This window comes from Tympanuchus pallidicinctus, unplaced genomic scaffold (assembly GCF_026119805.1).
Source record: "Tympanuchus pallidicinctus isolate F22 unplaced genomic scaffold, pur_lepc_1.0 scaffold4, whole genome shotgun sequence".
Taxonomy (NCBI): Eukaryota; Metazoa; Chordata; class Aves; order Galliformes; family Phasianidae; genus Tympanuchus; species Tympanuchus pallidicinctus.
In genome coordinates this window covers 32,938,405-32,965,154 of record NW_026294758.1, presented here as the reverse complement: position 1 = coordinate 32,965,154, position 26,750 = coordinate 32,938,405, and the positions used below count along the sequence as shown (strand labels likewise).

The following is a 26,750-nucleotide window of genomic DNA, read 5'->3' as shown; positions in this document are numbered from 1 at the left end:
TAGAGCTGCTTTTGGGTGAGCAGACTGGTTGACCTGATTAATAAGCAGAAATTTGACTTTATATAAACAAGGCCACTTGTGACTTCAGTTACCATTCAGTGATGCAATCAAAAGACAACTCATCTTGAGGCTCAGAGGACTAGAACATTCCTAAACTGACTCACATACAGGAGGAAAAGAAGCCATCAGGTTTTCTCCCTCCCTTTTTTGGCTGTATTACAAATTCCACTGATGTGACTTCCGGCACTTTAACACAAAGCAGTAGTCAGGTAAATGCTTGTTAGAGCCTGAGCACAAGCTGACTCGGGCATCAGGTGGATATGCTGAAAAGTTATCCTGAAAGATACTGGGTTTCATGCCTCAGAGAGCATCCCTAGGTACATTATCATATAAGCAGTAAACCTGGAAGAACCACTTTTCAGGGAGATTCTCAGTAGTCCAAAGCTGGTACCCTTGTAAGGCACAGTTTTAGCATTTGCTGTTGTTGGACACCACACAGCTCCCAGTCTTCATATGTGCATATAGCCACTCTGAAGTTCAACTCTACTATGACTGCCTACGTTACTGAATAACTGTTATTCCATCTGCTGACACTTCTCACAGATTTTCATCTCCCTTTATACAAACTACTGGAATGACAGTAAATTGTATTAGTGTTTAGAGTCATTATGTGATTCTAGGTGGTGTGTCAGTGAATGAATACATCTCTAACACAAAAACCTTTTTCACAGAATCACAGAATTGTGAGTTGGAAGGGACCTCCAGAATTCATCGAGTCCAACCCCCCTGCCAAAGCAGGTTCCCTACAGCAGATCGCACAGGTAGGCATCCAGGCAGGTCTTGAACATCTCCAGAGAAGGAGACTCCGCCACCTCCCTGGGCAGCCTGTTCCAGTGCTCCGTCACCTCACTGTAAAGAAGTTCTTGCGCATGTTTGTGCAGAACTTCCTGTGCTGCAGTTTCCAGCCGTTTCCCCTTGTCCTGTCTCCACTCACCACTGAAAACAGTCCAGCCTCGCCATTCTGCCCCCCACACCTTAGATATTTATAGACCTGGATCAGGTCCCCTCTCAGTCTTCTTTTCTCAAGGCTGAACAGACCCAGTTCACTCAGCCTTTCCTCATAGGAGAGATTCTCCAGGCCCTTCACCATCTTCGTGGCCCTCCACTGGAGTCTTTCCAAGAGATCCCTGTGATATATCCCTTTTGATATTAGCATACCATCAGTAAGATTTCACACTGGGAGCATAGACATCACAGGAAGACAACTGCTGAATATCATAGAACTGCTCACAGAGGCACGTTTTCAGAATCTCTTCCAAAACTACTTACCAGTGGCAGACAAATCAGAAAGTCCTAAAACAAAGGCTCAAAAATTCTAATCACTTAGAAATATGTGGAGAGAAAAACAAATACAATTTTCAGAAGTTACATATCACCAAGAAAACTTTTGCTTATCTGCTTACCTGTTGTACATATAAACATGCACTCTGCTGGCCTGAAGTGCAGAATCAAGGTGCTGTCGGAGTGCTTCTGTTGTTAGTACATTAGTTCCGTCTTCCTGTGGAGTCTGAATCATGAGCTGGGGGTTAAACATGGCCTCTTCTCCAATCTTCTGCCGTGTGTAGTTTAACTCCTGACTCACTCGTCCACCAACTGATTTTTAAAAAGTTTTGAATTAGCCAAAATTCACTTATTTGTGATGACCACGATAAGCATCCTCCAGTCAGAAAAGCATTGGTACAGGCATGAACTAATCTACCTCAAAAAGATCACAGAGTAACTAAAACTAGTAAGAAATTTACTTCAGTAATGCTGCAAAAATCATATTCCTTATTAAAGCTCCCACTGTACTATAATATTGATGTGTAAACCAAAGCCTCAAACAATTTTTTTTCTATGTTATAATTGATCCTCCTCATGCAAATATGAAAAGGAAAAAAAAAAAAAACAAAAAAAAAAAAACCCACACCTTTTTCCTTTTCTTATTGACTGTAATCTCTGTAAGTTTTCTGACAACACCAAGCTGAGCGGTGCAGCTGACACAATGACGCCATCCACAGGGACCTGGACAGGTCCAATGAAGTTCAACAAGGCCAAGTGCAAGATGTTGCACCTGGATCAAGGCAATTCCAGATGTGAGTAGAGAATGGAAGAAGAATTTCCTCAGAGCAGTCCAGAGGAAAAGGACTCAGAGATCCTGGTGGACAAAAAACTGGACACTGGGTCCAGCAGTGTGCACTTATGGCCCAAAAGGCTAACAATATCCTGGGCTGCATCAAAAGGAAAAGGGAGGGATCACCGAATCTGCTCTATACTTCTTGAGGACCCATCTGGAGTACTGTGTCCAGGTCTGAGGCCCCAGCATAGAAGAGCTGTTGGAGTGGATCCAGAGGAGGGCCATGAAGTGGGCTGGAGCACCTCTCCTGTGAAGAAAGATTGACTGGGCTTGTTCAGCTTGAAGAAGGCTCCAGTGAGACCTCATTGTGGCCTTCCAGTACTTGAGGGGAGACTACAAGCAAGAGGGGACACAACTTTTAACATGGTCTGACACTGACAGGACAAGGGGGAATGGCTTTAAATTAAAAGAGGGAAAATTCAGTTTAGATGTTAGAAAGAAATTCTTTGTTCAGGGGGTAGTGATGCACTGGCACAGGCTGCCCGGAGAAGCTGTGGATGCTTCATCCCTGGAGGCATTCAGGGCCAGGTTGGATGGGGCCCTGAGCAGCCTCAGGTGGTGAGGGGCAGCTCTGCCCACTGCAAGGGGTCAGGAATAGATGACCTTTAAGGTCCCTCCAACCTAAGCCATTCTATGATTCTACAACTCGTCTGAATCAGATCAAATACTTCTTTGTCACAATTACTTATACTTGTATGAATAGACTGCTCCAATAGTACATTTCAAGAAAAATGGCTTTAATTTATACTCTTCTCCTAAATAATCTGGCAAAGTCAGAAGCAGAATGTTTCTCTTCAGTTAAAAAAGTGAGGAGAGAAAGAGTATGTGATCAGTGCTATTTCTTCCAAATTAAAAAGAAAAAATATCAAGTTAACATTAAGAGAATTAGCTTTGAATTAGCAGAAAGAATCATCTATGTTGTATTTGTCCCAGTAGTTCTGCACCCGCATATTACTCTGTGATGCACGATACAATGAATATGCAGTGACTGTTTTATAAATCCAAATGAGCTGAACAGTGTGCTATGTGTCAAAACACTGTTTTAAAAAAGAAAAGGAAAAGGAAGTGGAAACTGCAAAGTAGACAGGCTCTAGAGGGAGCCATATTCAATTTTTTTTGCCAGAAATATTACATAAAAATGGAAAATTATCTTCCCACTCAGAGATCAGCTGGAGATTGTACACTTTATACAACCTCCTATGTACACTAAAAAGTGCATGGAAGGGTGGGGAGGGTGGTTAATTCAGCTGACTAGCTGAATTGAGATCACATTCAGATGAGGAAGACAAATACAGTAAACACCTGTTGTCACCTCTGAAGTCCAAGATACAAACCTGCTTTGTTACATTTTTTTCTGTCCCACTCACCTTGAGGAGTTCTGCAACAGTGTGAAGAAAAATTAGACATGCACATCTAGGACATATAGACATGTCCTTTCTAGGACATATAATGATCTGTAACTAGCTGGCAACGTGGGAGATGACATTCTCAAGTCTGAACAAGCCAGGAGCATACTCCTTAAATAGAGGTCCTCAACCTACACACACACTAAGGCTAAGTGGACCACAGGGAAAGAAACTGGGCATGGATAAACCTGTCAGAATCAGACTATCGACAGCTAAACTACCTACTACTACCTACTACATCCTGTTGGCATGAGACATCACTTAATTTCTAGATCATTACTTCTTTGAAAAAGTATTTCCACAACACTCTCCATTTTCTCAGTCTGTCATCTGTGGCATGATCTCCCTCACATCAAGTAACAGTGGTCAGCTTGCAGTAAGAAAACATAGAAATGAAAGTACAACTTCCTCATCTAGATTCCCTTTATAACTTCCTAACACCCCTTTTATCACTGCATATGCATGAAACAAACAAATAAAAAAGTTGTTTAATTATATCACAAATAAAACACTGAAACACCTCTGATTTTGCCTCAGATGTTTTCACTCTGTATAAGCAGTGTAATCACAGCTAACTACAGATTCAAGTTTTTCAAGTTAAACTTCATATCAAACAGTAACCATAGACTGAAAGCTAGTTTGCACACCCTTGTATCATATTTGTCATTCCTTCTTGTGCAGGGGATTTTTTTATATAATCCCAGCACTTTCACTCAACAGCCTAATGTTCATGATCACTGCTGTCTTTCTCCCCCATCAAGGTCTCTTATGATATATCAATAAAATTTGCTCTTTCTTACAGGAATACGAAGAGGGAGTAGAGAACTACAGTTACCCTAACCTGTGTGTCATGGAACCAAAGCTTCTTTTGCAGTCCTTCACACAGCAAGCATTTCAGAAGACTAAATACCTTTCTCCCTTTTTGTCTCTATGCCAGCAAAGATCCAACCTTTATTAAGACCCAATTTTATGAGGACTATGGGCTCTATCATAAACATATAATTCTGGTACTATTTTCTCTCCCATTCTGCTCACATTTTACTTTTGAATTTAGCTAGAACTTGAAACAACTAATCATACGTAATGCAAGACAAACGCCGACATTCCTATCTCTGCTGAAAGTGGCCAACTGTTTACTATCAACAGAAACAATTGCTTCCTAATCAAGGTCCTGTCAAACCACATTAACTCCACAGAACAAGGCAGATTATAACTAATCAAAACTGCATCACACAAGTCAGCCAACGGAACAGAAGCTGTTTTCCCCCCTTTTTCATTCGAAACAGGAATAGCAAAACCATCCAGGAACATGGGCAGATATTCCAGAACTCAACTGTAGGTCTTTTCTGCATTTTTCTTAAGGCATTACACCATTTTATTGACAGGTCCATTATGCTCATTTACTCTGCCAAATAGAGCAAAGATAACTCCATGGGCAAATACAGATACTTTACACAATGTAACAGTCGTATACAAAGAAACTGTAAACTTGCAGAGGAAAATTTTGACTACCAAAGACACAGTTATGTGAAAAAACATTACAGGATAAATGATGTAATGGCAAATAAAACCAATGAATAAAACGGTCGTATTTTGTGCTTTTCCTTCATGGGCTCAATTTGCTTCTATTTGGTGAAAACAGTACTAGAAATACAGTGGAGATCTGTTGTATACATGACACAGAATACCAATATTTATGATTTTGCTCACTATCAAAGAGAGAACAATTTCCTTCTAATATCTTGGTGACAAAACTCATACTTCATTCTCCATTTTTGATATATGAGAAATCACTTCATAGCACTTGATTCCTTCATTATCTGAGTTAATGCCCGGTCAGCTGATTTAGCAGCACAAATGCCTGCAAGCCATAACATTGATTTAAATAACAGATCTGCACATTGTCTCAAGGCCAATGGAAACACAAGGCAGCATCTTGTACACTATCCTTTAAGTGTAGTCAACAGATTTTAGCTGTCTTTCTACTCAAAATGATACCATGTTTTCTGCAAAATTTAGCTAACAAGAGAAATTTAAAAAGAAAAAAATACCAAGACACAATAATAATATGAGTGTCCTGGAACCATATCTCAGTTAATATATCAGTTTCTAATGCTTGAACATGTGCATGAAGACTAGTGTTCAACTGAAGACATTTTTCTTGCCAGCACCTTTATTGATGGGCGTTGTTTCTTACCTGAGCAGCTTTTCCACAAAAGAGAAGAGCATCTCCACTTGTCCCCATACCAATATCCCCCAGTCTGTCAGCCTCCTCTAGCACTGAACATGCTGCTGCTTCTTCTGAACTTCCCAAACACTTTATCAGAAGCTGGGGAAGGTACAGAATGCTTTGTACTTCCCAAGGGTATCAAGACAGCAGTAAACCATCAGCAAGCTGGGAGAACCACCATCTCTCCCTCCCCCGAGAGCAATGAGCAGCTGTTAGGTGGTAACAAGTTTTAGTCATTCTTAATTTGAGGCAGACTTGAACATATGACCTGTAGGCACAAGGCTCCATATCCCATTACCAAGTTCCTAGGTCACATTAAAATGTTCTGGTGCATCTTAAGTGAGAAGCAACCATAAAACCAAAACTGCTTCCATCTAGTACACATTTGCACAATGCTGATGCACCCTCAAACGACACAAGAGTGAAAACATATTTGTTTTTTTTTACAGCTAAACTATAGGATTTCCAGTGACAATTTTGAAGTCATCGAGTCTTTCAGCTGATGTACTCATTTCTACCACAAATGTTGCTGTCTTACATATGTATGTCCCATGACCAGCATTCAAAATGGTTATTTTGGTATATTTCTATTATCTTAACATGCTTGTAAAAAATTTACTGATGTAAACTGCAGTCTCTTCCATGCTGAACACTTTCAAGAACAAATCTGACCTATACTATGCTAAGAGACTGATCCTAAATGAAGCAATATATGATAGCTAAAAATCACTGTTTGCTAATTGCCTGTTTGTTCAAAAGGTGTGAAATGCTTCTTTTTTGGAACACATCATGATGTTCATTTCAGGTTCCTGAACTGCAACGTATAGACTGAGGGTTTTCTGGTTTTTTTTCAGATGCATACACAACCTGAATTAACCATTCAATAGTTACCTTGTACGTGATTGTACAGCAACTACCTTAGCAGAGGGCAAGTTCCCTCTAAAAAAAGAACATTCCCGAGAGCAAACAACTGGGATAAAAACGTTTGCCTGACACTGTGGAGTGACAAGACTTTGAGAAACTGAAGTCAGTATTTCCAGAAATAGTACTGGTATAGAGACCTAAGTTCCTCTCTGGCCAGTCTGAACTGCATGAACGATACAAAATTTTCTGGAGACTTCACCTTCTAAAGACTTCCAAAGAATGAATACATTTTTCCAGGACTGTTTACATGAGTCGTGAGATCACTGCCTGAGGGACACCTGCAGCTACTACACACCGCCAGCACACTCCCTCCTGTCACCAGAACAAGATCTCTCTCTGGCCTGACTGCTGTTGAGAACTTTCTTTTACTCTTCTTCCTCACCAAATCTCTGTTTTTGCTGTTCCCATACGCTATTTCTATTACATGTGTAATAGTTGCTCAAAAATTGCAGGTTGGAGAAGTTTCAGTCCATTACAATGAAAGGCAAAAGACCCAGACTGCCACAGCTTCCTGTCTGAAATATTTATCAGGATAGAAATATTTGTACCTGTCATGTAATAGAATGCTGTATCTAAAAAAAATCACACAGGATTGAATAAAGAAATGGAGAGTTGAGCTCTCTGGCAGATATGAAGACAATCCTACCTCTTTTTGGACACAGAAAAATAACAGCCTTTTGATTTAAGACTTCCTGTTGCTCTTAAAGGAGCCTGTGTATGCTGCTTGCTCACCATGGTCTTCATCAATTGTAGGATAGTTTTTCTGCACACAGAAATACTATTAAGCATTTTCATTTTTCCTGACAGAAGAAATGGGTAAAGTGGCAACTTCTTCAGAATCTACTGGCAAAATACAGAGGTTCTGGAGGGACTGCATAACATTTTCATTGAAAATTCTAATGAGGCTAATGAGGGATCTTGTCAGACTATTAGGATTGCATTTCAAAAATTTTTTGTTACCCGCAGCGATATTTTTTTTTAATGCTCATTTATTTAATAACGTAACATAAGATTTCAAGGGAATCGATGCATTTGCAAGAGCTGGAATGTAGGGGTAAGATTGTGTCCTAAAGAGATTACATGGTCATTCAGTGGACTGCTCCGACAGCTCAATGAAAAAAGATGATCTTTATCCTGCAATTAATAAAACATAACCTGTGCTAGGCACTGGACTACCATCAGTCAGAAACATCCCACTGTATCTAGGCTTTCTTGCACTTTTACTCTGCTGAATACACATGCCTGCATTTATGCCTATCACATGGAATAGCAACAATTGCGCCTGCACAGGTTAAGGCTGCCAGCACATTTCCTTTCCCAGCATCCAGGTAACAAGCCACACTTTTCTCTCCCCTCCCATGCTAATGTCCAACAAAATGACACCAGCATATCACAATATACTCTATCATCTTCAATCTCCTTAAGGACCACTGGCTTCTAGAAAAATCTAGAAGCAAAATTATTATCTCAATCATTTCTGTTTAAGAAATATATATGTATTTTAAAAAGATTATAGACTACAAATGCAAAAAAAAGTTACAAAAACCAAAAGCACTTCAAAAGGATGCTTTTTACTTCCCAAGATGTCATAAGTTACTTCTCACAGACTATGGCGATGACTCTATGACTACAGCACTGCTATTAAAATTTCATTACTGCTGATGACTATGAATAGCAAAAATAAAAACACACATCAAAGATGGCTCTTCATTCAGCCAGTTTGACAAAGTTTAGAATAGTGACAAGGATACAAAGCAGTCTGCAGGCTCAGGAAGACAGCCCAGCAACAGCTGCTGTAGACTGCAGTGGAAAACTTACTCCAATTTTAGAGGCTAAAATGTTTTCTTTGTAAAAATTACATAAAGATTATTCTACATGCATGCATTTGTATCAGCCATAGGTAGAATGTATATTTACATTATTTCTGATGAGGTAAAATACACAGATCACTGAAGAATTATTGATGTGCTGGTGCACTTTTGGGTTGGCATCTCTCAGGGTTGAGACATTACAAAACATAATAATAAAAAAAAAAAAAAACCAAACAAGTTCAACAGTACAATCTGAAAAAAAAAAAAAAAGATAGTAGAAGCTTTGAAATGTACAAGAATATACAAAGCAGAGAAAATCGGTACAAACTTTCCAATTAAATATAAAATGCAGTAGCTGCTTACTGCACAGTGACACATGTCCTTGGTAACAGGATATGAGCAGCTCACCTCTGGGTCACTGGTTCTAATCAAGCCGGGAACAACAGTGACCACAGATTGTTGACAATTTGACAGTCCTTTCTTCCAAAGGCATAGCTCCTTCAGGTCAGAGCTGAGCCACAGGTTTTGGTGGAGAAGACCAATAATAGAATTTTCTGGGTGAAGTATCAGAGGAATAAGGGACCACAGATTCTGCTACTTCCTAAAAATCAAGGAGACAGGTACACTGGCCAGAACAAACAGGTCAAAGTGAGTGTGCCTCCTTTGGTAAATGTAAAAGGAGAACTGGCTTCAATGGATGGAGAGAAGACTGAGGTACTGAATGAGTTTATTGCCTCAGTCTTCACTGGCGGCCAGGATTCCAGTACTTCTCATGTCTCTGAGACCTGCATTCCTAAACCTATAGGTGGAAACCAGAGTGGTAAATCCCCCCCACTGTGAGGGCAGAGCAGGTGCGAGACCACCTCATGAGACTGAATGTGTACAAGTTCATGGGGCCGGATGGCGTCCTCCCAGGGTTCTGAAAGAGCTGGCTGAGGTGGTTACTGAGCCACTCTCCATCATATTTGAAAAGTTGTGGCTGTCAGGTGAGGTCCTGGGTAACTGGAGGAAGGATCATGTCACTCTCATTTACAAGAAAGGGAGCAAGGAGGACCGTGGGAGCTACAGGCCGGTGAGTCTCACCTCTGTGCCTGGGAAGATCATGGAACAGATCCTCCTGGACAACATGCTTGATCACATGAGGAGTGAGCGTGTGATCCGAGACAGCCAGCACGGCTTCACCAAGGGAAGGTCATGCTTGACCAATCTGGTGGCCTTCTATGATGGAGTGATGGCATTGGTGGACAAGGGGAAGTCGACCAATGTCACTTACCTGGACTTGAGCAAGGCCTCTGACACAGACACCAACTCCTTCCTTATCTCCAAATTGGAGAGATGTGGATTTGATGGTGGGTCACTCAATGGATAAGAAATTGGTTGAAAGGCCACAGACAGAGGGTGGTCATCAATGGCTCTATGTCAACGGAGAGGCTGGTAACAAGTGGTGTCCCCTAGGCATCTGTCCTTGGACCAGTGCTCTTTAACATCTTTATCAATGACATCGATGACGGAATCAAGTGCACCCTCAGCAAGTTTGCTGACGACACCAAGCTGAGTGGTGGGGTTGACACAGTAGAAGGAAGGGATGTCATTCAGAGGGATCTCAACAGGTTGGAAAGGTGGGCTCAGGTGAACCTGATGAGGTTCAACATTACGAAGTGCAAAGTTTTGCACTTGAGCCAGACAAACCCCAGGCATCCATACAGACTGGAAGGAGTGGTCCTTGAGAACAGCCATGCGAAGAAGGACCTGGGGATTTTGATAGATAAAAAACTTAACATGAGCCAGCAGTGTGCTCTAGCAGCTCAGAAAGCAAATGGTATCCTGGGCTCCATCAGAAGAGAGGTGGCCAGAAGGAACAAGGAGGTGATTGCCCCCCTCTACTCTGCTCTTGTGAGGACCATTTGGAGCATTGTGTCCAGGTCTGGAGCCCCCAGTACAAGAAAGACAGAGAGCTGTTGGAGAAGGTCCAGATGAAGGCCACAAAGATGATCAGGGGACTGGAGCATCTCCCCAACAAAGACAGGCTGAGGGAGCTGGGCTTGTTCAGCCTGGAGAAAAGAAGGCTGCGGGGTGACCTCATTGCAGCCTTTCAGTACACAGGAGGGGAATCAACCCATTGAAAAGGTTGATTAACTGCAGGACAAGGGGAAATGGTTTTAAGTTGAGTGAGGGAAGATTTAGGTTGGATGTCAGGGGGAAGTTCTCTACAGAGAGAGTGGTGAGGTGCTGGAACAGGCTGCCCAGAGAGGCTGTGGGTGCTCAGTCCCTGAAGGTGTTCAAGGCCAGACTGAATGGGGCCCTGGGCAGCCTGGTCTAGTATTAAATGAGGAGTTTGGTGGCCCTGCATGTGGCAGAGGGGTTGGAGATTCACAATCCTTGAGGTCCCTTCCAGCCCTGGCCATTCTGTGATTCTGAGATAGTTCATGGGTGGGATAGGCAGATAACAGAGACTGCAGCAACTCTAATAATTTACGATCCTGTAACAGTTTAAGTTCTCTGATGAGCAAAACTTAAGTTTTACTTTTCAGTGTTAACAAACATTTGTACATGCTTAACAGAAGGCCCAAATCCTCACACATACTGAACTGGAAATTTAGTCACTTTCATCTGAGAAGGGGCTTCAAGATCTAAACCTAAGATTTTAAAACAGCTGAAAATAACTGACTTAAGTTACTTTAACTTGGGTACAAGATTCTGCTGGGTAATACGTTAACAACCATTTGCTGTGTTGTTCCACAGCAGTCAGCTTTCCTCTAGGCCCAGCTTTTCATTTAACCTCTGAGTGCCCTTTCCTCAAATATGTAATTGTTTTCCTGCATGGTTAAAAGCAGCATTTTAAAGTCTTTTCATCTGTACTCCTGGGATAGCACAAATTTCATCTGTACACAGAGGAGCACAAAGTTCTAATGAAAATTTTTAGAGGAACACCAAACAGAAAAGAGAAACTTCATCCATAACTTTTCTGGAATTACCAGTTCCTAAATAACGCTTTCAGGGGAAAGAAAAAAAAAAAAGAAGAAAAAAAAAAAGAGAAATGAAAGGAATGAACATGTTATGAAACTGGGTACAGTTTCTTTCAAGTATTCCCTACCAGCTGCTTCCTGTACCATCTGTTGTCGCCTAAGCAGCTTCCTTCTGAATGGCTTTGCACTGAAGCAGAACTGCTCTCACTGTTGGACACAATCAGGTCAGGTCAGCACTCCCCCAAAGCACCAAACCTGCTGCCTGTCATTGCTCCCTCCATCTCGATATTTCTTACTGGCCACCAGCTCCCAAGACAGTATTGCATCTGTCAGGAGGCTCATTTTTTATAGTTTGCTTGCTATTCACACCACGGAGTAATGCGCACATTTGATTTTGCACAGGATGCAATCAGAGATTCCAGTCAGACACAATGAGAGTGTGACCAAATCCATTTTAAAACAGAAGAGAATGAGAAAGAAAGGTAAAGAAACAAACAAACATCCCACAAAATGATTTTATTTTTTTTTTAAACGCTTCTGGCCAGTCTGATCACTCAGACAACTCTACTTCATTATCAGACATTTCACTTTACAAAATGTTATATTCTCCTGTTAGAAGCAGAATTGTTTGAATCTTCTGGAAAAGGAGTAGAAATGCCCCTGCTGTACTCACTGCGCGTATAGACGAAATACAGATGAGACTGAATTCTATGTATTGAGTCAAGACCCTCCAAAGCTCACTCAGAGACAATGCCAGCGCTCACAGCGTTTGCTTTCCACCAGTGCATTCAGTGTGTTGCATAACATTAACCCCAGCTCTCTCCTCCCACCTTCTGCAGAGCTGACATCACCCCTGGGCACCCCACACTACTCTGGCCCTACAGGGCCAGCGCCAAGCCCCCCTTTCACCAGCTTCCACTTGAGGCCACAACGGGTTGAGCACAATGGACACCCCCAGCTTCACACACAGGCTCCCCTAGCCTTGCAGGAACATCATGCAGGACTGATTTATTTCCAGCACTGTTCTTGCTCTCTGCATCTGTGCAGGGAAACACACATCACTGGGAGCCACTTTCATGATTTTGTTGCGATCAGGATTAGTTGGATTAGGGGTTGATTCATAAGGACCCCCTGCAGCTGTGAGGAAGTTTCATCATAAGGTCAGTATGGTGTGAACTATATTCTGTCAACACCACCACTTCTTGTAGATGACTACGAAAAATACAAAGGAAAAAAAAAATGCAAATCTGAAATACATGAATGAAGATTTTACAGCAACAGAGATTTACAGATTTCCCCATCAGATGTATAGATTTCATCACTCCTTTAAAACAAGAAAACTGCACTAGTCATTTTTAATTTAAAAAGAATTCAGTGGTTTAGGAGGTGGGAGGAACCTGGGGAATAAGTGTAGCAACCCACACACAAAACCACAGAGGAACTGCTGGCACTTAGTCTAAACCCAGTCATTCAGCTTAAAGATTGTTGCACTGTTGAGATTTTATTACACATAAGGCTGTCACCTTCAGGACTATTTAAATTCCTAGCCTCCAAAGTGCAGTACATAACAGAGACAAAAAAAAAAAAAAAAAAAAAAAAAAGAAATTGTGGGATGGAATGCAGAAAAGAGAAGCAGAATTAAAGTTTTTTGTTTGTATTTGATCCTTAAATAATAATTACCAGCTTTTTACCTCCCCCTAAACAGTTCCCCTCCCCCCATCATAATGACACTGCTCAAAGACAGGAACACATCTGTAGCCTGCATGATGCAAAATAAAATCTATAATGAAAGAGGGGCACTTTTGTTTTGCGTGTGTGTGTGTAGGGTTTTTTTTGGTGGTGGTTTTTTTTTTCTTTTTTTCTTTTTTTTTTTTTAAAGGAGCAGCCTCTCTTGCACAGAACCAGGCTGTTCAATCAAAGCCTTATCTGTTATATTTCTGTCTGTCTTTCTCTTCTGTTTAGTGCATTCACCAACAAGAGAAAAGGGGGTAAAGCAATGGAGGCTTTGACCTGCAGCTGTAACACAATACTTTCGCACAGCCCTGTCGACCCCTGACATAAATTTTACACCGCAGCTGGCATTTACACACTTAACATTACCATATGTATAGCCTACTCTGTGCTAATTATGCTAATCACCTGTCTAACTCTCTGCTGCGAAAAATGGTTGTATTTAGCAGTCCACTGCCTACCAATACAGCTTACTGTGTGGCTGAAATGTACATTCAGACGGCTCTGAATGGCAAGATTTTTCCACGTTGCTGGCCTCATTCAGACCACAGAAAAATTTATTCAAGTCAACTGGTTTCGGTCCGCAACAAAAAAGTTACGAGAAAAAAGTGAGTGTGTTCCTGCCCTAACATTCTAAGTCTGCTTGCAAGCAAAATGATAAATCAATTGGTGTGGGAAACAAAAAGGGAGAAAGATTTCTATTGCAAGCCATGTGAAACTGTAGCCTATTAAAAAAAAAAAAAAAAAAAAAAAAAAGAGAAAAAAGAAAAAAGAATAAAAAGGTCATCCTATTTCCCCAAATCTCTAGAAAGAGCAGTTAATAGATGTTTACTCCTAATCACAGTTCTCTCAGGTTGATAGCTTTTATTTAGCTGGAAGTCACATTAAACATGTTTTAGTTTTGTTTGATGATCTTACTAATTTCCCCTAGAATATCGTGTTTTCTATTATCTACCATTTAAACAGAATCATCTTCAAAGCAGCTAAGGCTTCTTCTCTGAGCATGAGGCACAACTGCTCTCTGAGAAACCAGCAGAATAAGGTTGGTGTAAATGAAATCAGAATCAGGCCCATGTGGAGCAGCAAACAAGACACATAAGAAACGCTCTACAGGAAAACTACTACAAGAAAGTATTTGCTTTAAAGTATCTGTAGGATTTCCTACCATTATAGAAAGGTAACTTATAAAGAAAAATGAAGTTGAAATGGGTAGAAGTTATTTTATGCTATCATTCCATCAGTGGAAAGGGATAGGTTTAAATGAGCTCCTAAGGCCTTATTTTTCTTCTGGGTATCTTACTGAACACATTACACTGTGATCTGTATTGGGACTACATTCCTGTAGCTATTCAAATACGATTTATCACATAAAAATAAGGTCCTATAATCCCTTTCCTCTCAGCACACGCCCAAGGGAGCTACAGCGACTCGACAGGTTTGTCAGATAACCCAAATGTAAATCTGATTACTGAATCACTCTTGGCAATTTCCTTTAAGGTCAGCTTTGTGGAACCTTCTTTCAACTATATTTTAAATGTTATGAAATGATCTATTCAAGTTTAAAAAAATGGAAAAATATTGAAGTAAACCTCTGATATCCACTACTGCACCCAAAGGAGGTAAGCACTCTGGTAATATAGAGCAAAGGCCATTTAAATAAAAATAAGAACAGTTTCACAACATTTATACTCAAAAGGTGCAGCAACATATCCAGTCTTTACATTACACAGCATGAAGTCAAAAAGACAATTATGTCTCTGCCTTTCCTACTTCCCATTCTTTGCCCATGTTCCTCCCACATGTAAAAGACTGCTCTTCACAACATGGTAAGAGTTCTGCCTGTCAGCAATAGCCTTTACTTTACTATTTTACTTACGACATGTCTGTTTGACTAAGTTAAGCAGCCTCAGCCAAGGCCACATCTTGCTTTCTAGTATCTCAGTTCTAGTTGTTATAGCATCTGCCAATCCAAAGCACTAATTTATCAGCACTCTTCCAGCTCAAAATACTGGCTGTGCGGTCAAAAACACAAATAACACGGTTTTTTTTTCCTTTTTTTTTTTTTTTTTTTTTTTTTTTTTTTTTTTTTTTTTTTAAACTAGGAGGACGACCACCCTGCTCTCATGGCACGGTACACTATTTACATTGCAATCCTTGACTGTGTAATACATCTGGCATTTTTGGGCAGAATTCCTGAGCTAGGGGCCAGAAACCCTTAAGCAATGATTTAAGGGGGGTGAAAAAAAAATCATACAACTTGACTTAATACTGATCATTTCTAGCTTGTTGCACTTAACTGACTGAAAAGCAGAAATGCATCAGACAGGTAAACAAGAGAAGGTTGTTTCTTTTAATTTATCTTACTGTTAGTAAATGAAAACTCTATTACAGCTTAAGGGCTGAGTTCCAGCTTCAGGTACATGCATGTAAAACACTGCACACATACCTTAAAAATACTAGCTTTTTCTTGCTCATAAGCTCTACACACATGCTTTAAATATACAATGATTACTTGTACATTTAAAGCTGAAATTAAATTCAGCACAATTCTCAAAAGGAGCAGCACCTCTGCTGAAAAACTTTGGTTATGGTACTGCTCATTCCCTTACCTCTTATATATTTTGCTCAAGGACTGCAATAACTAAGCTTTCACCAAACCAAGCAGAAGTTAAAGCCAAGACATTCATTCAAAAAGCCAAAATTAAAATTCTCCATACATCAAAATGTATATTTATATACATTTATTTACATATATACATATATTTTATATATATAGATAGATAGATAGATATTTATATACATATATTTATATATATATGCATATATATATGTATATATATATATGTATATATATATATATATAGTCAGCAGTTCCTATGAAGGACTTTTTACTTCAGAAAACATTTGTCTGTCAAATTATGGATGTTTATACCAACTGAGGAGATGCTGAATGAAAAAACAGAAAAATAACAGCAAGTAAACTGTTCTTATGGATATTAAATTTTCCTATTTAAAAAAAAAAAATCTAAGTTCATCTCGAAAAGAAAAATTAAAAAATATTTTTAAATTCTGAAATCAAAGTTATTCCTTGCAATTCCATTCCATGTATTTTTAGTGCAGTGAAAAATGGGCCACGATTATTTCAACTCGACACTAGTAGATAAAAATAAGCTATGCTGCACAGCTTATTTGTACCCACTACTGATCAGTCTTATTTGGCATGCTGTAATAGATTATGCAAAACACGAGCAGAACATTTTCCTGACCTTGATTTCAAAGGCACTAAAATAAGGTGGCCACTTTGCTTATCAATGCAGAAATCACGCTCCAAAGTGCTGAGTTTTCCGTGGAGTGGCACCATCTCAGGAATCTGCTACTCCAGTAAATCAACAACGGGAACTCACATAGTAAGTACTAGTGAAGGTTTTGTACCTTTATCTTTCTGAACCCTGACACTTCTTACTATAAAAGAACCACTTAGCCATAAAAGTTTTACTGGTTTATTCAGGTTTTTCCAAGTAGAATTACTAACAAGTACAGGCAAAATACAAACTCCTGCATTGTACAAGACAGATGTCAGCTGAAAGTAAGTGAGGATGACTGGTATAACTAACCGCATGATAGACAAAAAGAACTAACTTTTCAGTAAAGCACTGTAAACTGCTGCTCCTGTTGAACCCCAAGAAAAGTAGCAAGAACCATGTATATCCATTCCTTCATAAGTGCAGAGAAGTAACACTGTGCAGAGACTGGAACACTGAACTTTTAAGACAAGAGAAATGCCTGACAAGGGACAGCCCCATGACGTTTATAACCAAAACACTATTTCAACCAATCAAAATATTCTTAGCAAGCAAGCCGTGGGCAGAAAACTTTATAAGCACAGTTTACTTGGATGATCATAGGTTGAAGTGTGTATTTCACTGCATAAGGGAAATTTAAAAAGAGGGATATAAATGTCCAAGTGTCAAAATAAGAACACATTCTGTTAGGCACCAAAAGAAAAGCAGTTGCAGACACATTAAAACTAGCATTCTAGTGGACAGAACTCCAACAGGTCACAGGGAGGTCAGCTTTGAAGGAGAAATACAAATGAAATATAAACATGGTATTGTGGAAACCAGACAAATCTCCCATAGCTTTGTCCAGCCAGCACTAATCTAGACATCAGCTGTGGTGTGTAATCTAAACAAAGGGATTGGTCGTTTCATACATCTGGAAGCTGTCATACTTTGGAGTCTCCTAATAGTTATGTGTAACTGAAACATTCACTTTTGTGTAACAGCTTTTGCAACTGTTGTGTGGTCAAGAACCGTTACGTGCACACTATCTAACATTACTACTTTCTGTAGAGTACACAGATGTTTAGTAACAGGGCTCTGATGAACTCTTCTCACACTAAAAAAAGAAAACAAAAACACACATACACACACACACACACAAAAAAAAAAAAGGGAGTCAGGATGAGGTGATGGATCTTCCCTTAATACATTCTCTGCTGAAAGCAAGTTTAAGTACTCATAACTTTTTCACTTCACTGTCTGAACACAGCATCTGCTGAAGAGCAAAGAGAAAGGAAGGTCTGTTCTCCACAAAAAAAGAAAAAAAAAAAAAACAAAACAACCAATGACAGCCTATTTAGCAGGTAATGGAAGATAGTTGTAGACCAGCAAACCATTCATCCATACCAGTACTTCAAGAGAGGTTTAGATGAGCTTTGAGAAAAAACTGCCTACTGTGAGGACAGTCAAATAGTAGAACAGGCTCATCAGTGCTCAAGCACTATTTGGACAACGTCTTCAAAAACACACCTTAACTTTTGGCTGGCCCTGAGGAGCTGAGGTAGTTGGACTTGATCTCTGTAGGTCCTTCCCAAATGAAGTGCTCTGTTCTGTTCTACAGTATCTCTGAAGTGCACCACAGCTACAGCAGCAAAGCTGAACCTGCTCTACTGCTTACCTACATTCCCCTTGTTCCAGCTCAGCTGCAGTGGCATGGTGAACAACATGAAAATAATGTGGCTTTCAACTATTCTATTTCATTCCAACATTTCTGCATGGAAATCACCAAGCTCTCCAGAACCACAGAAATGACTCTCACCCTGTTCATTACCGGCAAAATGACAGGGAGCAAGAAGTCACTCAAAGCTCAAGAGAAAGGAAGTGAGGAATAGTGCAGGTGAGGCACTGCACTGTTCAAATACAAATCTCAGAGAAGTGAATGGATTCTTCAAAACAAGGATCTACAGGGCACATTCTGGCATAATAGCTGCAGCCTGTTACTTTTGGAAAGAATAACAATGATGCATTTTCTAGAGTCCTGAGTAAATTAAAGGTCTTTGAAGTTCAAAAGGCGAAAGCACCAATGTGACCTTGCAGTTACAACCCAGGTGGTTTCCTAGATTTACAGAAGAGGGCTCTCGCACTTCCTCGAAGAGGTAGAGCAAGAGCCCTCTGTTAGTTCCCTGGGGCTGAGTAAACCTTAGCACAGCTTCTGTCATTCTAGCTTCTGTCAGTGGGTTCACTGAGTTCAGGATTTTTCCCTTCACCTTCTTCTCGATGACACAAAAATGGCCACGTGCAATATCTTCATTAAAACAAAGACAAAAATATTTTAAAAACTGTAGCTAGCTTCTTTTTTGGTTGTGATGTATAAGCCTTCCAACAATGGGTACCAGCAGTGATGTGGAAGTGTAGTCAAGATGGAACTTGACAGAGAGCCTCAGTGATTTTTATTTCAACAACAGTTGTTTTAAAGACAACAATCATACAACCATGTAATTAAAATCTTCAAATGTCTTTTCTCAACACAACTCAATATACAAAAACATAGCAAGTTCACTCCACAGGAATATAATGCCCGCTGTCCTGCTGTATTTACCCATAAGCATCATATTAAGCTTAAATACTAGAATTTGATGTTAATCTTCAAAACAGAAGTATGGATTGAAGAACAACTTCATTTTGGCCAGTAAACTTCCAAAAAAGCATATACATATTCTTCAAATGCATATACAACTATTCTTCAACTGTCATATGGAAACACCGCTACTATTTTTGCATTTGAGAAACCATACAGTACAATCACAGAACCATTAAATTTAATGATTAAGACCTCTGAGATCATCTAGTCGAACTGTCAGCCCACCAGCACCACATCCTCTAGCAATGACCCTCAGTTCCACATCCACACCATTTTTGAACACCTCCATGGAAGGTGAGTCCAATAACTTCCAGGGCAGCCTCTTGCAATACCTCATCACTCTAGAGAAGAAACATTTCCTAATACTCACTCCAAACCTTCCCTATAGCACGACTCCAGGCCACTACCTCTCATCCTGTTACTACTTACCTGGGAGAAGAGGCTGACCCCCACCTCACTACAATTCAAATGAAACAGTTAACTTGGAAATTTCTGAGTAAATATCTTTCACTGAACCCTTACACACCCTAACTGACATATAACACTATGCGACAGAATTCAGAGATCAGCAATGTCTTATGTCACATGGGTTCATATGAAACAAAAGGATTGGGTTATGTGACAGGAAACACATCTCCAGACTTACACATAGCCAACCAAATCCTGCCTAAATTTACAGCGAAGTAACTGCTGCAGTGACAAGAAGGCAAGTACATCTAAACAACACTCCTCTGCTGCTGCAAATGAGTGTACATGTGTAAGGAAGATCTGACTTACAATTGACTGGGTCAGTTCTGCTTACTACATTAAAACAAACGTTACTTCAGCCCACTCACATAAATTTGCCTCTTTGAAACAACAAATACTCAAGGATCCATTCCTCTACTACTCCTTTTTGTTTCTCCAGATAATCCTGGTCTAAAGTTAACTGATGTCTTAGGCAGAACTTAAGAATAACTTTCTTCTCCACCCGCATTTGGTTTTGCTGGGTTAAACAAACTGATAACTGACAGAAATACGCTGGTTCCTTCATCACTTGCATACTTCCCTCTTCTTCATCTAATTCTTACATTCCACGTGCAGAGTACTGTATTTTAAGACAAGTCAGTCACAAACAGAACAGTAGTCATTTGTTATTTTCCCCTTTAGAGTGAAAGAAAACTACTACACATAGTTTAAAACTTCACTTTCATCAGTCTACACATTTGGTGCTAATTCACTTACAATAACTATACACTTTATTTATTTTTAACTATACACAAGCATCAGTGCTGAAACTTCTCCATGACCACTGTGGCATTTCCTCTTCCCTGCAGACTGTAACAGTTTTCCTATGTCTGCTTGTACCACCCACTCTCTTGCTTCCAACTGGCTGGAAGAAAGGGCACTTCATGTTAGACCTTAGTTAGTTTTGCAAGGAGGACTAGCACACACAAAATTACTTTAGGGGGAAAATGTTCAACTGAGCTACAGCCAGCTTAAAATAAAAACTGCAGAAAGCAAAGAAGGAAGGAAAGAACACCATGATCTTTGACCTTTCAACGAAGGAAAAGGAATTTTAAAAGTTAGAAAAATCCCAAGTCAATGGTGGTATAAATTGAAGTATCAAGAAACAACATGAAAGTATCACTCCTGTTGGAGCTGTTCCAATCATTGTCATTCAAGATACTCAGTAGCGAAATTTCAGTCTCAACAAAATCTTCTCAGGAGTTACAAAACTACCTTCTTTCAGAAGCAGATGCTGTTCGCACACCAAGCTCTGAGAGTTCTTACTAAAGTGGTAGCGGAAAACATATCCAGTTATGGGCATGATTTCTTTTCCATCCAGAACACTTCCTAGTTATGAATGGATGTTTCTAAAACCACGTCTGTGTCAAACAAAATTCAGTCTTAAAGGAGATCAATGCAAAGCCCTTTTTGTTCTCTCAAGGGTGTAAGATGTATAAAGATGCTAAACAGTTTCTGCAACTGCCTTATGCATGGACACCCACAAACAGCAGTTCAACCAAACCTGAAAGACTGTAGCTAACAGAACTGGCACTTAAAAGCCAGTCCAGGATTTGTTTGCTAAAGAAACTAAAATGAGCATCCTACAACAGCACTGGGGATGACAGACCTACCAATGAGAGCAAGGTATGTGGCCCAACCAAGGGTGCCAAAAACAGATTACAAGACAGGATCATAGACTGAGAGCATACTGTGGGACATAGAGTAATAAATGAACTGCTCTGTACAGCAGCCAGAGCAGGATTGACTTTTTAAAAATAAAACAAAATAAAATAAAGCTACTCTGTAACACTTAGTGCCAAGAAAGAATTTCAGCGGAAATCTGAAATCCTGTTACTTTGGTATCAGTAAGCTCACAGAAGGCCAAGAGTGTTGGCACAAATTCTGAAAGACTAATACAAGAAAACTGAAGAAATAATGTTTTGGAAATCTGTGATGCTTCTTCTCTATTTGAAAGTTTGCCTAGAAGATGCATTTCTGAACTACTTACGTAAATATGTCAGCCATAATAGTTTCAGGCCCTGACTACGAAACATTTATCTTGGAATGTGGATGATCTTAAAACTTGTTCAAGTTTCACTTTCCTGTTTTTAATTGTGTTGCAGTTTTAGAGCAAACATTTATTTCTAGCAAACTTCAGTGCCTCATTATGTTCCACCTGTATGGTATTCAGAAATGCACCATATAAAATCAGCCTCTTTACGAAAATATTGACCATTTATTCAGCAGTAATAGCTGTTAAAACAAACAAACAAAAAAAAAACAAAAAAAAAACCAAACCAAAAAACCACCTTCAGTAGCAATTCAAAACTCCTTTCATTGCAATTATTACTTGAAATGTATTTCAAGTAATACACCACATTTGCCCAACATTGCCCAATTCATTCAAACTCTTTTTAAACAAAAGGTAAAGACAACAGTGAGGTCGCTATTTTTAGTTAAAAGTGCAGTTAAGCCACTGCTTCCATTAAAAGAAAAACTGATCTAAGAGCTGCCTTAGTACAATAACTTCAAGGGGGAGTAACACAACTACAAGCTCAAGGTGTGAGGACTGCGCGTCCTGAGCTCAGAAAAGTGAGTTCAGTCATTGCTCTCCAATCCTTCAATGGAAGAAGAGCGTTTTCCATACCACTCTCTCTGTACCTTTCCCATTTCAAATTCTGACTACATACTTCTGCCTGCAGTTTCTGTGTCTAAACATTTAATTGCTACTCATTAGGTTTATTTGTGTAATACCCTTGTTCATGACCAGAACAGTTATAGAACCTCCACAGCTTAGCAAGACTTCTCGTGTTGGCAGTCACAGTGCTAGAACAGGAAGCTTGTAAGCTAAATTAAATGCAGAATGAATAATGTCAATTGTAATAAGCTTGCCTTTTTGTGCAGTTGAGAAATTAAGTAAGTAGTAAGTTTCTAAACTTTATTTAAGTTTTAATATTACATTATTTCTCACATGAAAACTGAACTCAAATTACACAGGTCAATTTTGTACAACCAGCTGCCTAATGAGTTCACTTCGGCCATAAGAAATTCAGAAATAAATTTCAGCTCATTTTTACTTACTTATTTATTTATTTACAAGGGACTCCCTTCTCCCAACCCTGAAAATAATGAAGACACCAGTGCACTAGCTGAATTAAGTGGCTATTATAGAGAACGTATTTCTTCGTTGACAACTGCACTTTTGCTGCTGGACCAGTCCTGTAGGTGCTGCCAGCAAGCAGTTTCTTGCTACTAAACTACTGGGAAAAGCAAGTGGCATTAAGATGGGACTATGTGGGAACCCACAGCATACCACAACAAAGCACAGTGGATGGGACTGTGATCAAGTAGTATCTACCAAACACTTCAATGAAAGCAGAGGCGGAAAGAACATGACCAAATAAAAATTAACCAAAAAAAGTTGTTTGCAATGTAATGGGAGCTTGCGGGACCTAGCGACTAGGACAACCCCTAAGTGTGCAAGAGAGGCTCTGGCAGTGCCTGCTGTTGCCATTGCTCAGAGCAGCAGTCTCACCATGCTTTTCTACCAAAAAGAAGTTCCGTCAGCTATACACCATTTCCATAATAGAAAACTGGCTGTGGGTTCACTGCCCATGAACTTGGGTCTGGCCCCACCGTGGTTGTCAGGTCAGGGATAGAGCCTGGCACTGCACACCATCATTCATCCACAGGCTACACAGACCACTTCCAAAACAGCGCTTGGCTGTGTTTGGCTCAGCACAGGGCTCTTCTACACACACAGAGCACTGTTTAGTAACGATTATTTATGCAGCTCTTCTCATTAACTTTTATAAGCCAAATTCCGCTGCGAGCGATTTTTACACAGACCCAGCGCAGCCGCCGCAGCCAGCGGGCTCCGGCTGCCGTTACCTCAGACCGGCCGGCAGGAACCTGATGCTAAGTCAACAGCATTCCCCCGAAAGGAGACACGGCAGCGCGGGGCCGGCCTCGGCACGGGTCACCAAGGCTTCACGTCCTGACAAGGGTCACCGAACCGGGACCGCGGAGATGTGCCTGAAGGCAGCGTCACTTCGGCAGTCTGCCTTTAATATATTTTTTTTCCTTTCTACTTGTAGTTTTGCTGGGTTTTTTTTTGTTTTGTTTTGTTTTACCTTGAGACAGCCGCTCCCCCCACGGCTGAACGCCGTCCAAGCTCCGGACCACACACAGCCGCCCGCGCCGCGCTCCTCGAATCCGACCCCTCCCCCCGCCCCGGGCGCACGCACTTCCAAGATGGCGGAGGGGCGCCGACGCCGGCGCGGACCCTCTCTCCCCCGCGAGAAGGCGGCAGCGCTGGCGTTCGCCGCGCTGCTGCACGCAAAGGAAACCCGCAGCCCTCCGCGCGGCTCCCCGTCCCGCTGCCCACCCGCACGACGGGAGCGGCCCGCCTCCCACTCTCCCCCCGCAGCGTGCGGGGAAGTGGTACGCGCCGCCCGGGGCCGACGCACTCCGCCCTCGGCTCGCGCGCTACCCGCTCAGCCTTCAGCCCCGCGCACGGCGGTGGGAAGGTTCGGGCCGGGGAGGGATGGGGGCCCCGCACTCACCTTCTACCCACAGCTCCTCCACGTTGGTCTCCAGGTTGGCCGCCCGTAGTCCCACCGCGAACGCGCCGAATATCAGCAGGCCGACCACCAGGAACTTGCCGCAGTTTTTCTGAATGTAGCAGCCCAGGTTAAAGAGCAGTCTCTGAAACTTCGCCCGCAGCCACAGCGGCGCTCTCCTCCCGGTAGCTCTCCCCTGCAAGGCAAGCGCGGTTCAGTCAGCGATGGACCCCACGGGCAGGGGCCCCTAGGCCCTTAGCTTTCGCCCCGCGGCCCTGACTGGCTCTGCCGTGGGGCGTGCAAGCCCCTTGCCCTGCGGAGTCACCGCTGGAGGCTCGGCGCGGGGTGCCGAGGGCAGCGCCGCGCAGTTGCACCCAAAGCTGCTTTCCGCCGGCCTGAGCCGCGCTCCGGGACCCACGTGGTGGGCAATGCCACGGGATCAGGAACGGTTCGCTGCCAGTGCATGCAGCCGCAGTGCGAGCTGTTAGGGAGCGGAGCGACCATCCGCGCATTACGGGGTTTGTGAACGGAAGAGGGCAGCCACATGGGTTTATTTTTCCATTTCCCTCCGTACAAAACCCGGCGAGCTGCTCCCGGAACGCAGCGCCCCGAATCCGCGCCCCGTGCGCGCAGCTGAGGCCGGCCGGCTGTGGCGATGGGAGCCCCCGCCCGCAGGGAGAGATCGGCACGGGCTGCCTCCGCTCGGGGACCCCACTGCGGGGCAGTCGTGCTTCGGCCCCCCAAAAAACGGCTGTGCTAGGGGCCAGCAGACAGCTCTCGACCCGGAGACGGCGGTAGCGAACCGCAGAGATGGAGCGGAAGGGAAAAAGCAGCACGGCCGTGGGGGGCCGCCCGGTGCAGCCACGCCGGGACGGGGGAAAGGAGGGCACTCTCTCCCGCACTGAAGAGTCACAGCCGTCCCTCTCTTTTTTCCCAGCATTTTATTGGTGGCCGCTGCGCTCCCATCTCCTCCTTCCACCCCCGCGAGAAAACACACCACCCCCTCCCCCGCCGCCAAACGCAGCGCCGAGCTCCGGAAAAAGAGGGAGAGAGTGAATGCACCTTTGCGATCTGCTCCAGGGCGAACGCCGCGTCGCAGTAGCTCGGCCGTTGCAGATACTCCCGGTCGTGCGCCGCGGCGCGCCGGGTCCCTCCGCTCCGCCGCCGCCGGCCGCCGGCACTCCTCGCCGCCCGAACGGGGTGGCCGCCGCCGCCCGCGGTGCTGCTGCCGCTCTCTGGCTCCGAGGCGTCAGCGGCCGAGGCCATGTTGCCGCCGCCGCTGCGGGCGGGACAAGCGAGCTGCGGCCGCGGCGGGGCCCGCGGGTCCGGGGGAGCGCCGGTGGCCCGTGGGGCGCGGCGGAGCGCGACGGGGGCGCGGGGGGCTGGCGGCGCTGCGGGCCGCGGGCTGCTGCTGCGGGGGCTGCGGAGGCTGTTGCGGCGCGGCCGCCTCACGCGGGGCGCGGGGCGGCGGCTGCCGCCGCGGCCGCTCCGGCCGAGTCGCTCCCCGCGCCTCCCATTGCCACATCGCACCCCGAGGTGACGGCGGCCGCTTCCCGCGCCCAGCGGGCGCGACCCCCGGCGCCCCCCGGCTGCGGCGGCGCTGTCCTCTGCTCCCGTGGAAATCGCCTCCTCCTCCTCCTCCTTTCTCCTTCTGCTGAGGCCGCCGCTGCCTCCGGGAAGCCGCTGTCCGCGGCGGCGCTCAGCGTTGGTGGCGCGGCGGCGGCACGGCGGGCCCCGGCTGCTGCTGCTGCTGCTGCTGCGCTGCCCGGCCGCGCCGCACCATCCTGCCTCAGCGGCGGGCAGCTCCTCGCGGGCCGCCGGGCCCGCCGCGCTCCGTGCTCGACCCCGCCGCGGCGGCGGGCGGGCGGCTGCCTGGTGCTCTCCCCCGGCGTGTGTGCGGCAGCGACGAGCTGCAGCCCCTCGGCTCCAGAGATGAGATGAAGAAGAAAAAAAGAACTCTCTCCATTTGGATAAAGAGGAGGAGGGGTGGAAGGGGGGGGAGTAAGAGAGGAGAGAGAGAGCGAGAGAGGGAGAGGGAGAAAAAAAAAGAGCGGAGAGCCCGCCCCTGGGGCTGTCAGATGGCTTGGGTTTCTGCGAGGCGATTGGCTCGGGAAGGGCAGAAATTACTCAGCAAACATGACTATTATTAGCTGCTTAGCAACAGCTCACCAAAGTAGAGAGACCACCCAGGCAGGCAACTCTTGTGTGTGCATCTCCAGCTTCAGGGGGAGCCTTAAAGAGATCCAGCCTCTTTTGCATGCAATACTTCCATTAAGGAATGCCTCCCCCCCCTTTTTCTCCGTTTTCTTTTCTTGAATGTTTTTTCTTTCCCCCCCTCTAGCCCCCCCACCCCCACCCCCCTTTCTTTTTCCCGGTCCAGGATGCTGCAGACCAATGCAGAGAACTTTCTTGCCACCAACTCAGAGAAATATGTTTTTCTCTTTTAAATAAGAGAGGGGAAACGGGGGGGGGGAAGGTAGAATTAAACGATTTCTAAAGCCCTTAAAAGAAAATCCTTTTAGAGGCACCTTGG

The 26,750-nt window shown here is 43.2% G+C and overlaps 1 protein-coding gene across 3 annotated transcripts in view; it reads right to left on the bottom strand.

The window, feature by feature from the left end:
* PTCH1 (patched 1) overlaps positions 1-25,545 on the bottom strand; it is a 66,425-nt gene extending 40,880 nt beyond the window's left edge. For 2 of the 3 annotated variants that reach the window (XM_052701139.1, XM_052701140.1), the window contains exons 1-3: positions 25,280-25,545; positions 24,221-24,413; positions 1,464-1,653 (exon numbers count right to left, since the gene is read on the bottom strand). In XM_052701139.1, coding sequence (XP_052557099.1) covers positions 1,464-1,653; positions 24,221-24,413; positions 25,280-25,483 — 587 coding nt within the window. In that variant the 5' untranslated portion in view covers positions 25,484-25,545. Of the gene's footprint in view, positions 1-1,463; positions 1,654-23,788; positions 23,902-24,220; positions 24,414-25,279 lie in introns of those variants that run through there. The other variant, XM_052701141.1, reaches the window with a different exon arrangement.
* Positions 25,546-26,750: the final 1,205 nt, after the last annotated feature.